Source organism: Malus domestica, chromosome 02 (assembly GCF_042453785.1).
Source record: "Malus domestica chromosome 02, GDT2T_hap1".
In the NCBI taxonomy this organism is placed as follows: Eukaryota; Viridiplantae; Streptophyta; class Magnoliopsida; order Rosales; family Rosaceae; genus Malus; species Malus domestica.
The window spans coordinates 5,207,568-5,223,727 of record NC_091662.1 but is presented as its reverse complement, the minus strand read 5'-3'; the positions used below and the strand labels follow the sequence as shown (position 1 = coordinate 5,223,727).

The 16,160-nt window shown below is 35.2% G+C and overlaps 1 protein-coding gene across 2 annotated transcripts; it reads right to left on the bottom strand.

Annotated features, from left to right (window-relative positions):
* Positions 1-1,940: 1,940 nt before the first annotated feature.
* Positions 1,941-4,037, bottom strand: LOC103449814 (protein IQ-domain 26-like). 2 transcript variants are annotated; one of them, XM_029087757.2, is made up of 4 exons: positions 3,453-3,966; positions 3,288-3,395; positions 2,991-3,197; positions 1,941-2,726 (listed from the first exon to the last, which is right to left on the bottom strand). In XM_029087757.2, the coding sequence occupies exons 1-4, from the start codon at positions 3,699-3,701 to the stop codon at positions 2,052-2,054; spliced, it is 1,239 nt and encodes a 412-aa protein (XP_028943590.1). In that variant the 5' UTR covers positions 3,702-3,966; the 3' UTR covers positions 1,941-2,051. The 2 variants fall into 2 exon arrangements, with proteins under 2 accessions (XP_028943590.1, XP_028943588.1); XM_029087755.2 differs by having other exon boundaries at positions 3,288-4,037.
* Between the last annotated feature and the right edge of the window lie 12,123 nt (positions 4,038-16,160).

Genomic DNA, 16,160 nt, shown 5'->3' with positions numbered 1-16,160 from the left:
TTGCGAATAATTTGTGTGTTGTGAAAAAAAAAATCAAATATACACATTTCACGTGCTAATTCTGTTGAAAATTTCCTTGAATGACAACAACTTTAGTAAATTTACATAGGTTAAATTGCTACTTTGGTAAAACTACAAGGAGCAAGATCATCCTTTGACACTTTGATAAATAACTTGCATGTTACTTAACAAACTACATACATTAATTTTTATTAATAATTCTTCTTTTTCAGAAAAGTTTGAGCTGGTGAAGAAACTAGAAAATTACGTGAGACTATTTATCCTTTTTAATGAATAATTGATAAGGACAGGGGAGAAGAAACAAGGACAGTAGAATAGACTTTTCAAATATTGGCTAAAATGGAAGCATGTAACTCACAATTGCAGAAGTCTTGGTACTTATCTTCACATTAGAGACTTTTTAGCAACCAAGAAATGTGGTAATTGGTTTACTTTCTCTTTTAGCTTTGTAATTTGAAAACAATGAAACGGCTTCAAGCAACGTCCCAATCTGATAATGCAATTTCATAAAGAAAGAAACTTACACATGAGATTGTATTATTAAACTACAATGCCACAATAACAGTGAACTCATTCCATAAAGTCATCCCGTAATTGAATAGGGAAGCACAAATTTAAAAATAAGTGGGTCATATTTTTCAAGAGAGTTTGACGATCAAGCAAACCAAAATCAATTCTCATACTTAGGAAAATCACAAGGGACACATATTGCTTCATGGTTCAAACTTTTTCCATTTTTGTTGTCAATAATTGTACTAGTTTGAAAAAGCTTCAACATTTTTTCTTTCGTTTAGAGAATCCATATCAAAGACATATATATCAAACATTTACTTGCACTTTGCAATGTGATTCACATGACAAAACAATACAAAATGATTATTTTGAATCGTACGTGTGATGTGAAGAGTATCGAGCTCTGTCATCCGAAATTGATAAAACGCGTCTTCAAAATCTTTGCAGAGCACCGTAATTGGAAATGACTAACTTCTCCAGCCAACATATTGTAACATGGAAGAATTTATTGCAAGGTCTCGTTTAGTGACGCTTTTAGAGCCTCTTTTACTTTTTAAAAATGTTATTTTTATCACATCTTTATGCCATCATTTGCACTTTTCTTTAAAACATAAAAAATGTTCTTGGAAATGAAATCAGATCAAACATAACGTTATAATTATGAAAACGTCAAATACGTTAAATTATCATTTTCACCATTTTCAGAAAATACAAAAACTTGAGTCATCCAACAACTACAACCACCTCCGCCATCAAACCACCACCATCATCGCCACTTTCTCATCTATATATATATATAGGAACCTTTTAAGGGGAGGGATCCCCATTTTAAAATAGGGATACCTTCTTGACCGTTAGATTTGATTTTTATGAAATTCTGTGGTTGAGATTCTGTAGCTTGTGATTTAATCTCAACCACAGAATTTCATTAAAGCCAAATCTAATGGTCAAGAGGGTGTTCCCATTTAAAAAAAAAAAAAGAGAACCCCTTCCCTTAAAGGGCATATATATATATTTAAAGGGGATTCGCGGGTGGTTTTGCCACGACAATCTACTTTTTTGGGGAAAAAGAAGACTCACATTTCAACCTTTCATGATCACCATCGTGTGATTCACCAGCGTCAGGAATCAAAATTAGTATATGCCTTGTTGAATACGGGCTTGAAAATATTCTATAAATCGAAAATATATATTGAAAACATTACTAAGTATCTTTCAAGACTTGGCCTTTGACATGAGGTACTCAAAATTACAATTTCAATCATGGTGCACAATTTCAAGCCTTTGACATGAGGGACTCAAAATTACAATTTCAATCATAGTACACAATTTCAAGCCTTTGATTCATATCATTAATTAATATTAATCATCAAACCATCATGATTCATCATAACCAAACATCAAAATCAGATCAAACCCTGCTATAATATATCATTAATAACAGTTAACCTTTTTTTAATCTACAAACGCATATTCTAGTATTACATCCCCTGTTTCCGATCATTACATGCCTGCAACTACCAAAATCCAGAGGACCTCTCAAGCTTCCCCATCACAGCATTCTTGAAAACAATGGCGTCCTGCACTTGCGAGCAGGAACTCTGCATCCTAACCCCACTCAAACTATTCCTCGACGCCAACATTTCGTTCAGCGAAAGCCGCTTTTTTGCCCCCGGCTCCGGCCTCTGTTTCGGAGCGGAATGAGACCGCAACTTCGCCTTGAACGACTGAGTGCTCGCCATGTAATTCGGCGAATACCCTCTAAAATAATTTTCGTTACAAACGCTCTTCGAAGGCGTGCAGGCGGCATTGCTAGTAGCCCCTCCGCCACAGGAATTCACGAACCGTGGCGTACTTTGTGCCGTGGAGATCATCCTGCATTCCTCCACGGAAAGCGCCCAGTCGTAATCTTGGTAGTTCCGGCTGTCGGGGATTGACAGCCGGGCAGGAGTACCCGGATACGGGATTGGAGAAGACAATGCTCGCTGATATGTCGTGTCGTCGGAGAATACGGATGCAGAGCCAGTGTTTGTTCTCCGGGACCTGGATTTCGGCCTGCTGCCTGTATCAACCTCAACAATCTTGGGACTTTCATCAATGTCGTTGAAATTATTGTCACCCGAATTAGAAGCAGAGAGCCTTTTGCTGTGGGATGGAGCTGTATGCTCACTCCTGCTGTCACCAAATCTCTCCTGCAACGTTCAATTATTTCCCACAGATTTAAATTATTTAATTGCCAATAAAAAACAGAAAAATCTATTATTTCGAACTACCACTTTCTCCTTCTGCGGACTCCTGTTTATTTATGTTCTTCGATTTATTCAATTCGAAAGCCAAAAATAAACAGGTGGGCAGGGTAGTAATGGGTTGTGCGGAAAACGCTTCCCAGTTTCAAACGTAAGTCTTTCGGGCATCTCCAATGCACCGGAAAGTTTGGACTCGATTGTAATTATTACCATGGATTTTCGTGCACGGATTTCAAATCTGTTGCTGGATTCAATGCTGATCAGCCCCCGATTTTTATGAGAACGAACAGTTGCTTGAGCTCGGATTAGAGCTTGCATACTGTGGAGAGTTGCAGTCGCCTGCTTCCTCACTAAGTAGCCTCTCACTAATGCCTGCAACTTCACCAGTCCTTTCAGAGCTCTTAGAGCTTTTCTAGCCTGCGTTTTTCACAATTCAAAAGCCGAAATAAGTGCTTTTTTAAAAAATGTTGGAAACTTTGAGCAACAAATGAGTAAAACCCCACTTACCAAATAGCCTCTGAAACAAGTTTGAACTTTGACAGCGGCCCATCTCTCTCTCGCGCCGCCGAACATGGTGCCTCTACCATGACTCGTGAGGCGGACAACCGCCACGGCCGCGTTTGCCGCTGCAACCGCAAAGTCGGCAGCAGCAGACGTGGCAGCCGCCACGGCAATTGCCTGCTTGTTCTGCTCCTTCTCTGTTTCTGTGTAGTAGGATCTCAGCCAAGCCACCTCGGACGGCGAAATGTTGGGCGGGATGGTGGCGGGGCTGTGGCAGAGCAGGGTTGCGGCTGCATCCTCCCTCCCAAAGCTCGAGCCTTTCTTGGCTTTGAAGTCGCCGGAAGCAGAAATTGGTTTTTGGTGTTTGTCTTTGGTCTTTATTCCAAACAAGCCTTTGAGCCACCTAGTTGCTCTGCCCATTTTCTCACTCTAGACAGACAGAGAGAGAGAGAGAGAGAGAGAGAGAGAGAGAGAGAGAATGGTTTGAAGAAACTGAATGTGAAAAGGAATTAAAACCCAGTTGAAGTTTCAGAGAGAAAATGGTAGCTACTTTGTTTCCTTGTTGCAGAAAGTCGTGAAACAGAGTTGTTAAAAGAATAAAATCTTTGGAAATACGTAAAAAAATGTTTTGAAAAAACAGGGGAATTTTCTCTCCTCTTTCCACTTCTTTTTGGGTATCTCATGTTCTCAACTCTCAAGGATTTCCCTCCCAACTTTTACTCCGCTGTCGGTTTTGTCCCTTGGACTTATATTTTTATTGATTTTCTCCTCTAATTTATTATAAATCACTAATTTTACACGACATATTTATCCACATTTTATTAAAATTTCGTGTCATAAAGTATTGAAATTATGTTAACTTATGCCATCAGTCTAATTGATTCTTTAATCCTCATTAAATTGACGCATGGTGAGAGTGAGATTCTTATATGTGTTAGCTTGTAAGCTACATTTTTTCTACTACATTGCAACAAACAAGAGAACTTGCTGGAAAAGTTAAACATTCAAATAAATAGAATGTTTGAACTAGTAAAATTTTAAAACCTTAAAGTAGAATATGAGAAAATTAAAACTTCGTTACTTTTTAAAAATCACTTTAAATTTAAAGATTGTAAAATGTAGTTAATTCTAAATCTCAAGTTCAAAATTATTTTTTGTTTTTTAAATTATTTGAACCAAATAAAGACAGAGGAGGAGTTTTGCACCACAAATCCCAAGTTCAAAAATATGAATTGAGGGAGTTACATCCGGCAGATAATCCAAAAAAATAAAGACTAAAATAATAATAATAATAAAACAGAGGAAGTCTCTCACCTTGGTAGAATCATATTCCCACAAGAAAAGTGACAAAAAAAAAGTAAAAAAAAAAATAGTTTTAATGAAAAATAATAAATAAATGTGTAATGAATAGTATTAGGAAAAGGTAAAAATGTGATTTTTCGTTAAAAGTGAAAAGTGAACAGTATTGGGAGTGTTTCGGTTAAACTCCCAAAAAAAAAAAGGAGAGAAATGCTAAGGGGACTCTCCGCCAATTTATGCATTTTGCATGATATTTTATAATGTTGACATGAGAATTGTGCTGAAAACATTAGTGGGAAAGGGAAAGGGATTTTCACTGCTCCAATGAACAACTCGAATTCTGGGAAAAAGTTTGTCTTATTTTTCTTTTAAAAAACAAAAGAAAAGGAAGAAGAAATTCTTATTCTAGGGGTGAAGTTGAAATGGTTCCGATTAAAAAATTTAATCCGAATTTGAATTTATTCTGATAAAATATTTTTGGAATATTTCGATTTCTAATAATTATGTACTCAAATTATGTATTTTTATTATAAATTTTTGTATTTTAGTGTTTTTTTTAACAAACGATATTATCTACACTAAGTGGGAGGGGGTGGGCTTAGCCTCACAATGGGCTAGCAATAATGTGGTTTAAATTTGCTTTTGGCGTTTGACGAGAGTTGACCCTAAGACCTTTCACTTACAAGTGAAGATGAAAATATTTCGATTTCTAATAATTATGTACTCAAATTATGCATTTTTGTTATTAATTTTTGTATTTTAGTGTTAGTTTAAAGGCTTAGATGTTAAAATGGTCCTTGTGTTTTAGTCATTGGGTCAATTTAGTTCCTATGTTTTCAATTTGGCCAACTTGGTTCTTGTGTTTATCTCTGTTAGTTAGTTAATTAAGGGCATTTCCATCTAATTTATGTAAAATATTATAAATTATTATAACTTATGTATAAAAAAATTTATTTGATTTAAAATACTTAAAAAAAAATCTCATCTCTCAACTCCCCTACCTCCTCCCTAACATTACCTCAACTCTTTTCTAACCTTAATCATTTTTCAAATTGCAAGTTTTGTCTCTTATAAGTGTTATTTCTCATTGATTTTCATGTTTGTGTAAAGAGAAAGGGTAATTATATCTCATATAATTTTTCTTATGATTTTTTTTAAAGGATAGAATGAAATGTCCTTAAGTGCCTGACATAGACAAACGCAAGGACCAAATAAGCCAAATCGAAAACATGGGGACTAAATTGGCTATGTGGCTATAACAAATATTTGGAGTTACGAAGGTGTGGCCGAGGCACATTTTGTGTTTTCGGGCTTGTGCTTTTTGGTAGCTATTTGGCAGTGGGTGTATTGGGATCTAGAAATATTTACTGATGAACGTACAGGCTGTATACAACAAAATAATTCTATTAGATCTAATGTACTTATTAGATCTAATAAGTACCATTTTGACATTTAATCTTAGTTTTAAATATATTTGTTCATTATTTTTTATATTAAACATACTTCTATATATTAAGGGGTGTGTTGTCCACAAACCTTTTTTTACTTCTCACACACTCTCCTCAATCCCAGTCGTCAGATCAAATAAATTGAAGAATATCAAATGACAAATATTAATAAAGGGTATGTGAGAAGAAAAAAGAAGTGTGTTGATATCACATCCCTATATTAAAACGGCTAATTATACAAGTATAACACCAAATAAATGACATGTAATCAATTGGATGCAATAAAAAAAACAAGAATATGCAAAACACGTGTAAAATATATGAATTTTCAAATTATGTTTTAAAATTTTCAAAGTTACTTTTTTATTTCAAAAATCTTGTTTTTCTTTTTAAATTATGTTCCAATCCAACCCAATTCCATGTATTTGGATTAAAAATTGAACACGTCGATCCGTCCGAAAAACACCTCTTATTCTTTCTCTGCGGAATAAGTCTGTGTTTCTTCTCTCTCAACTTTCTGGAGCGACGTGTCCTAAAAAAGAAAAGATACCTCAATGTATTCATGTTCTGACACTCTCGTGATGCCCTAACTATAAACAACACATTCTCCTCTGTAAAAACATATGCATCCTTTATTTTTCTGTTTTAAATAAACTCATTTTGTACCTTTCATTTAATTAGTCCGTCTATGAAACGAACGTAATCAGTTATATAATGGTATCAGTGTCAAAAACAAATTTCAATTAGTCTACCTATAAAATGTACGTCGTTATTAATAGTGATATCAATTTTGAAAGCTGAATGTCTAGATATTGTATCAATGCACTTTCAATAATATCGACTGCATGACTACTCTTTGTTATGCACATAAATTTTTCGTTCTTTTACTTTCCTAGTAATATATACAAGTGAAGCAAATCATCATGGTTCTAGGTTCTTAATTCTCTAATCAGCAATGAATATACGGATATCAATGTCAAACAAAACTCCTAAACATATTATTAAATACATTTTCAACAAATATCATATTGCATGACCGTTTTCTCTCGTATAAATATTCTATCTTCATTCAAAGTTCTAGTAACATTTACAAGTGAAGCAAATCATTTCATTTCTTTGTTTTCTTTTTTTAATTCTGATCGTCAACGAATGCATGGTCATTTGAAAATTAATGGGGTTGTTTGATCATGTGGATTTTGTTCTTCTTTCTTCTTGTTTCTCTGGGCCAATGTTGTTTAGTATAATGTTGACATCTTCTTCGAATCTCCTATTTGGAGTGTGGGGACTAATAAATTCTGACCGTTCAAGAGAGAAAAAAAAAGATTCAGGCACTTATTTTGTATAAAGTGGCCCAGTGAAATAAGTTAGTAAGAATCACATGATTTAACTTAAGTGGTTCGAATTTGTTAATCCTTAAGCTCTAGACAGTGAAATTCGGGAATGATTTCTCTTTAGAATAGGCAAGGGATTGTGCTGCCTGCCACCCTTTTTTAACTCTGTATGATGGATCAAAAAGATGATTCGGCCGGTTGCATTGCAGAGAATCCAGAATTCTTTTTACACTGTTTCTTTCAATTATTCGTGCATTCATTGAATTCTTCTGTCGATCTGTTTTTACCCTTTTCTCTGCAACTTCTCTTCTGACCATGCACAGATTAAAGATCATAGTTAATGTACCATGCAGGGTTGAGTCATTTCATACTTTAACTTTATACATATATATGTTCATGCATGAGATACAATTATCTTACAAATGCGACTTTTTAGAACACGAACATGTATTGAGTATGAATATTTATTATTTACAAATGACTTGTGATAGCGTTTTTAAGATGAAAGTGATTAAAAAAGAGTTTGTCCACTACCAAATGAATTACCAATAATTAGACAAATTGGTAAACCTAATAATAATAGCCTTTGGGTGTCAATATATGCTAAAATAGAGATCTCTAATACCATCTCTAACCCTTGGCGTAAAATCTAAAATTTTTAGTCCATAAAATTTAGGTTTTAACTCAGAAACAGTCTTCTGCTCCAACCCTCTTGGTCTAAAATTTTAACCCAAGATTATTAAAGAATAAATTTAGACTATTTTTTTTTCTTAAAGTAACTTTTTTAAATTAAAAAATTATGTAGACTATCATAATTTAATTTTATGAACATTCTAACCTAAAAATATTTAGATACTAACAAATATTGAAAAATCACTAACCGACACCATGAAACTCGTTAAATACTATGAAAAAATATGAAACAAATGAAAGATTTTTTTTTTAATTACTTTAGCCGTTAAATTTAAATTTGGACCGTTAAATTATTTTTTTTTACTGTTGAATTTCATCAAATTAGATCTTAACCGTTAGATTCAATGTATTTATAAATATAAAACTAAATAAAATATACATACATGGTGAGCTACCCGCACTAATCTTGGGCTAAATTTGGCTTCTATTTGAGTTTTAGGTTTTAGGCACATTTTAGCTTTTTTTTTGGGGGGGGGGGGAATAGAAGTGAAAATTTGAGTTTTAACCCAAGGTTAGAGAAGGTCTAAGGCTAACTCCAACCCATGGCCTAAAACCTATAATTCCCCTTTTATTCTCCCCCCAATTCATTCCAACCCAAGTTCTAATTTGGACCTAAAACCTAAAACCGAAAAAAGAGCAAGATTTAGGCCAAGATTAGTGGTGGAGCCCCCACCCACATGGGTATGTCTCCCACTTGTCTGCCAATAAAATTGAGCCCAACGGCTCTTTTGGTTAATCAACGGCTCATATTCAAATGGACTGTTGGTTATCCAATAGTCTACATTTAATGTAGTTAATATTTTTGTTTTATATTTATAAATTTATTGAATCCAACGAGTAAGATCGAATATAATTAAATCTAACAGTAAAAAAAAAATAGATCTAAAGGCCCAAATTTAAATTCAAAGGTTAAAATAATTATAAAATTATTTAACTCAAAATTCATCTCAAAACTCTATAAATACCTATATATTTGTTGAAACATCCACATAAAACTCACTTTTCTCCTACAATTCTTTGAATTTTTCTTTCTACCATCTTCCAAAACCATGTGTTTGCTCATGTATCTTGTGTTTATACATCTCTATCATGTGTTTCATATTCTTCTATAGTGTTTCATGAGTTTCATGTGTTTAGTGATTTTTCAATGTTTATCGGAATTTAAATATTTTTAGGTTAAAATGTTCATAAAATTATTTTAGAATAGTCTACCTAATTTTTGTTTTTAAAGTTAATTTAAAAAAATTAGCCTAAATTCATTTTTTAATAATCTGGGACTAAAATTTAGGCTAGAAGGGTTGGAGCAGAAAATCTGTTTATGGGTTAAAACCTAAATTTTTTGGGCTAAAAATTTTAAATTTTAGGCCAAAGGTTGGAGATGATCTAAGTATAGTAGGGAACCCCCGTTACGAAAACAACATACGTGCAACTCAAATGGCAGTGTGACGGCATCTCATGCTAGTCATGAATAGTTATGTGAGAAATTATATGCATTCGTTAACAAAGTCTCATACCAATAATAGAAGTTATGTGGAAAAATGAAAACATATGTCATCAAATTATTGTTCCATGACGCACTGTGGCATCCTAATGAAAGATTCTTTTATGCAACCAAAACATAGTTTTGTGGCGTCATTCATCCAATAGATGTTTATTGTCACATCTCGGCCCGGGTCCACCACATCCCGAGTCCGCTCCACCACCGTAGCACGATATTGTCCGTTTTGGGCTTATCATTCCCTCACGGTTTTGTTTTTGGGAACTCACGAGCAACTTCCTAGTGGGTCACCCATCCTAGGAGTGCTCAAGCCTCATTCTCGCTTGACTTCGGAGTTCCTACGGAACCCGAAGCCAGTGAGCTCCCAAAAGGCCTCGTGCTAGGTAAGGATGAGAATATACATTTAAGGATCACTTCCCTGAGCGATGTGGGATGTTACAATCCACCCCCCTTAGGGGCTCGACGTCCTCGTCGGCACACTTCCGCCCAGAGATTGGCTCTGATACCATTTGTCACATCCCGGCCCAGGTCCACCACATCCCGGGCCCGCTCCACCACCGTAGCATGATATTATCCGCTTTGGGCTTACCATTCTCTCACGGTTTTATTTTTGAGAACTCACGAGTAACTTCTCAGTGGATCACTCATCATGGAAGTGCTCAAGCCTCCTTCTCGCTTAACTTCGGAGTTCTGACGGAACCCGAAGCCAGTGAGCTCCCAAAAGGCCTCGTGCTAGGTAGGGATGATAATATACATTTAAGGATCACTCTCCTGGACGATGTGGGATGTTACATTTATCACGTGTTCAAAACGTTAAACACTTATGCAATAAACATTTGTCACGTGCTGAATTTGTAATAAGAGAATATCTCTTCATCCCAAGGGGCAAATGCAAGTTATTTTACAGTGATTGGCTCAGAATCCTAACACATTTCTATCGCAATTGCATGTACGTTTCTCCGCTAGTAAGATTTTGGACACCATAAGGCGTTAAATGGTAAACTGTGGCTGATTTGAGATGGCATCGATTTCTAGCTGGAAATGTTTGGTAGGAGCCACGTATATGTACGATGACAAAGCAAAATCCAAAGTGAGGTAAAGAAATTGGTATATTTCAGAAATGCTACACAAAATTATAGGCCATAGGTTTGATAAAATTGGGTTTGCTGAGCCTCATCATTTTGTCTACGATGGTGCTTGAACCTTCAACTTTCAATTCATGGATTCTAGGGTCTCATCATGGAAATGGCAGGATGAAGAGATTGACTTGATCAGCACGTAACTGCACCACGAGGGGAAGTGGGGAACCAAAAGGATGACATTTTTGTTTGAATTTACATGGAAAATTTAAATTTTATACACTTTTTCTTACATCACAAAAAAGGGTGATAGATTCCTTCCCTTTGTTGCTCTATTGTATTTAAATTACATTCTTGTGCAGCTACAAAGTTTATTTTTAATGAATTCAGATTTTCTCACCCTAGTGTCTGGAGTTCAAGAATCACGAAATTTGAGCCATTTGTTTGTGTGAAATGAAATTTGGAGCGGTTGCTTTGTTTGAGGTGGACAAGCAAAATGAGTTAATAGGGATCGTCAAATTTAATTTGAGTGGTCCAAATTACCTAGTCATTAGACTCCGAACAGTAAGATCCGAAGTAGATTTATGTCCCTTTTTTATTTGTCACAAGTTATAATAAGTTGTTGATGCCTAGCTAGTAGATAGCGCTATGCAATTCATGCTGAAAAATGAAAACAACAGTTACGAATTATGATTGCAGCTCAGAATTAATGGTTCTGCACTTCCTCAACCCAATCTTCTGCATAAATATAATTGCATATCAGAATATAGAGTCCCTTTCTTTTAGACTGAATGTTCTAAGAAAATTGTGGTCGCTCATCATTCGATCTTAATGCAACGGTGAAGGAGAAAGTAGTATAACAAAAATTAAATGACCATCTACCATTGAATTAAGATCGACCGAACAGTAGGAGATCACATTTTTCTTAAATCATGGAGTCTAAGAGAACGAAACTGTCAGAATATGTATGTATGTAGATTCCACTTTCAATTTGAATCCCAAAGTAGGTTTACCATTCAATATTATGCAGTCTGTTATTGTACTGTGGTTAGTTATGGATTTCATAAATCATAACCTTCTTCCAAGAGAAATGACACTAATTGAGAATAGCAAACTAAACAAACTAATGAACAATGCTAAATGTTGGCCAAAAACATCGACAATGCTACACTTACCACGTTTTACTGCATAATGCGGTAAATAATGCATGGATGTACTTTCATGTAGAACAACTAGCCGATTGGATTATGGAGCAGCTTGATAGGTGTACGTTCAAGAAAAGCATGTTTTGACTATTTTGAAGTTGAGGCTTGATGTTCCGCTCGGGTTCATAATACATTGTTTTGAAGGAGAACAACGAATGCACGAAAGTTTGCAGTAACATTTGAGTTGTCAAGGTACCCTATTTTGGCTTATAAACATTATATCCTCTTTCCCATTTGGAACCATGATGGTGAATGATGGGTATGGCTAGAGTCAGAGAGCAATGTACTTATGAAGAGTGAAATCCACTGACCATATAAAACAGAATGGGTTCAAAGAAACTCATGTGTTTTACAAGCTGAATTTGGCCAGTCAAAATTTGACACTTCTGCACTTTCCATGTCGATGGCGAAGATATTTCAAGAGAAAAATAGAAATAGAAATACAATATTTTTATGTGGTCGACCGGCCATTCATACCCTCAATTGATACGCACCATTAGAATTCACATGAGATAATTTCTGTAAATGAAATTTCATGTTATATAAACTAAGCCCAGAAAGCCCAACCATTTTGCAGGTAACAGGTCCAGTTGCTTCAGTGGTAGGATTGTGATTGGGCTTCTTCTCGTTGAGTTCAATGAGAAGCAAAACGTAGGACTCGTTTTTCGGCCCAAACATTTGTAACAAGTCAGAACAAATTTATAATTGATGTGTCACACATATTAATAAAATAAATAAGATAATCAGAGTGGTGCAGCGGAAGTGTGGTGGGCCCATAGATTCCAGGATCGAAACTTGGCTCTGATATGGTTCTATCTTTTTTTTTCTCCAGTCTAAAATCCCCATGCATTTCATACTTTGGTGCCTAGTAGGAAATCCCCTTCCCAAAAAACTAGCATCTTTAAAGTCGAGAACAACTTATAAAGCACAGATACACCGTCACGTAATGTTATGTGTAATAACATAATGAAATGTAAATAAAAACGTATACATGTGTTTATTTTATTGACATGAAATGCTACAATAATAGTAAATACATGCCTTGTAAATCTTAATCCTAATAATACCATGCATTTGCCACTTCTCCTAAATATCATAGCTGTGAACATAACTGGCTATGTTTGCATGTTTTGGAAGTGATTCAATATATTTACAATATTGTTTATTAAATGTTTTTACTTTTATGGCCACCAACGTCTAAGATTGGACCCTCATGACCGCAAAGGGTTAGAAAATGATGGGTTTGGGAGGGTGAGAGGTGAGACACTGAACAGTGCTACAAAACCCTAGATGGTGGCACAGGCCCATTTGAAGATAGAAGTTGAGTACCTCCAGAGAGGAGACATGACATGCCAATTGGAGAAATAAAGCAACAAACATATATAAGTGTGCAAATCAAGCACACAAAATAAAAGGGAGCTACTCTCCTAAGTTCTTCATTTTGAAGAGTTGTTAAGTCTTTTGTTTTATATGAGTTTTCTGATTAATTTTATGGTAGATTAAGCTGTTAATTTAAATAATTTTGTCATACAAAAATAAAATACTAATTGATAAAACAGAAAATAATAAAACGAGAAAAGAAGGTCACTACTAGAATTTTGGCCAGATGACACTTTTGTCATTGATGTCTGTTACTAAGATTGAACACTAACATTGGTGGCAAACCTCAATTGCCACCATGCAACCACTAAATAGGAGTACATGTCCTATGAATAGTAAATAGGAGTACATGTGACAAAAGCAACCCTTATTGGATTGGTGTGTATATGAATAGTAATAACTTTTCTATATTTTGTAGTTATTTATCAAATTAAAACTCATTCTCCCTCTTATCAGTGCCTACATTTCTCACTAACATCAGTGTCTATCATACTCGTATGCACACCAATCCAACTATAAGATTTCCATTTGGTGTATTTATAATTAAACGTTTTATGATCAATAGATTATTATACTATCAATTTCATCGTTCCTCTCAACCATTATCAACCTCAGCTTCAACATCTCCACTTGCTGGACCATTTGCAGCAATCCTTAGTTCAATTTAATATTTTTGCTGGCTAGACATCAAACTCCATTTGGTTCTGCCATGCCTAGCTCCATCAGCATTTCCAAAATTCTTCTGCATTTCCCATCTTGCATGGTCTCCACTTCATGCAACCACTGAATTGTCTGCTCTTTCCTCAGCTGTGTTAGCACATATTCATTTGCCTTTCCTCTCTTCGGAGGCTCTATCATGTCTCACAATTTCAAAGTTAACTACTCTCTGGTTCTTGAATGTCCTTCCTGTGGACATAAGACAAATGTGTTAAATGAACCTCTGCATCAATTAGTTTGACAATCAATTTTCATTTGATAGTTTAGGGATTAGAACAAATACCTTGGTAGTCCTCAATTCTGAAACTTCTGTTTTGGCAGAGCAACTTCTTTTCTTTTTGCTAATGAGATCCCTTTTTTATTTTGGTTCACAGGCTTCAAGTTAAGGAGATATTTAGATATGTAGTTGACAAGATAAGCACCATTTTGCCGCTTATCTCTCAAAACTTTGATTTTCAAATTTTCAATATATCATTACGTTGATGCACAAAATCGGAGGGGTCTCGGAACAACGTAAATCCGACCGTGAATCTGCAAGAAAGTAAAGAACACAAGATGTATCATGGTTCACCCCAATGTTTGGGTTACGTCCACACTGATGTTGATATTGTTTCACTCTGAATGGTGAATATACAAGAAGGCTAGAGGCAGTGTGCTCTCTAGCCTATTTTCTATGTGCTCTCTTCCTATGGCCTAAGCCTTGCCCTCAATCTTGGCCTCTGATGGAGAGAGTGAGGCTTGAGGATTGTGAGGGTGAGGAGTCCATTTTATAAACTAAGGGCTCCTCACTTATTACATATTTATCCCTTTATTTATTACATAATTACATTTGAGTCCCCTGAGTATTTATACAAGGTCTAAATACGGAGACTTAAAGTATGGTACAAACACAATATACTTTATGCCCTAATTGATGTTTAAAAGTGGGAATTCCTCCCACTCAATTATCCACATCATTTGACCCTCCTCGTAAATGAAGGGTTTTAATTTCCAAACTCCCATCGAATTAGAAAAGAAAAAGTTCAACCTAGAAAAGGAAAATACAAGCTTTGGACTCTTCGGTGTGTAAATTATAAATAACAAATCTAAAATATATATGAAAATCTAACACTAAAAGAAAATATTTGTACAGAAATGGCGTGCAATGGCACAGCCTCCAATTCATATATCCCAAGTCGGCACCGAAATGAGTTTAAGAATACAAATATCTAAATTGTAAATTAAATATGTGTAATCCACACCGTTTGTTCGTGTTCCAATTGTGAAGCCCACCAATAACTAACTTCGGTGAATGGCAAGTTATAAAACCCAGAGACTCCCATCAGTGCGCAAAGTAGGGTGTCCTATAGCATGTTTTCTTGTAGTGGGTTTCCCTCGTGTTGAATCCCTTTATTTTGTAAAACCTAATCTTCTCATCGAATATCTAAACCCAACAAATCTAATTGTGTACAAGCCTAATAACTTTCACAATTCAATATTGTATCAATAATATTCAAACCCAATTAATTCAAAGCACCAAAAAGATTGAGATTGTGTGGTTTCAAAAATTGAGATCCCCTTTTTTTCTTGAACGCGTGACCCCTTTTTTAATGTGAAATTTCAGATGGAGCAGGTCCATCTCTCTTTTTCATACTAGAAAAGGAAAAAAAAACTCAGAAGAGAGAAGGAGAGTGACGATCGAGGGAGATACAGAGAAATGATGGGGATGTGGAGGAGAGAGACGTTAGTGGAAGAAGATGGAAGGTTTCGAGCAAGATTTTTTTTCAAATTTAATTACTTTGCAAAACTATTGTGTTTCGTTATAACATTGATTATTTAAGTTGATAGCTTAATTTACTATGCGATTAATCTGAAGACTCATATGAAAGGGTCCTCAAAATACCTTAGGAAAGCAGTTCTGCAAAATAAAGACCGTAATATCTCATGCAAAAAGCCTTGTAAATTAGGCTATATCTATGCCCTAATTTAAGCTACAAGCTATCTGTTTCATGTGGGTAAGAGCTAAGGGGCAATGGGGTTTCTTTCATGTGTACAAAAGAGACAGGCATGATGGAGTTGGTTTAGTTGGTGTATTATATATTTCCGTACTTGTTTTGTTGGGATATTACTATTTAGAAATGAGATCAATGCCAGCAAGAAGTATCTTGTTTAGTATTTGAAGTTTAGGATAAGGAGACAAGATAGAAAGGAATGAGAGATTGTTCAAAAGAAATGGGGTGGTTGCTCATA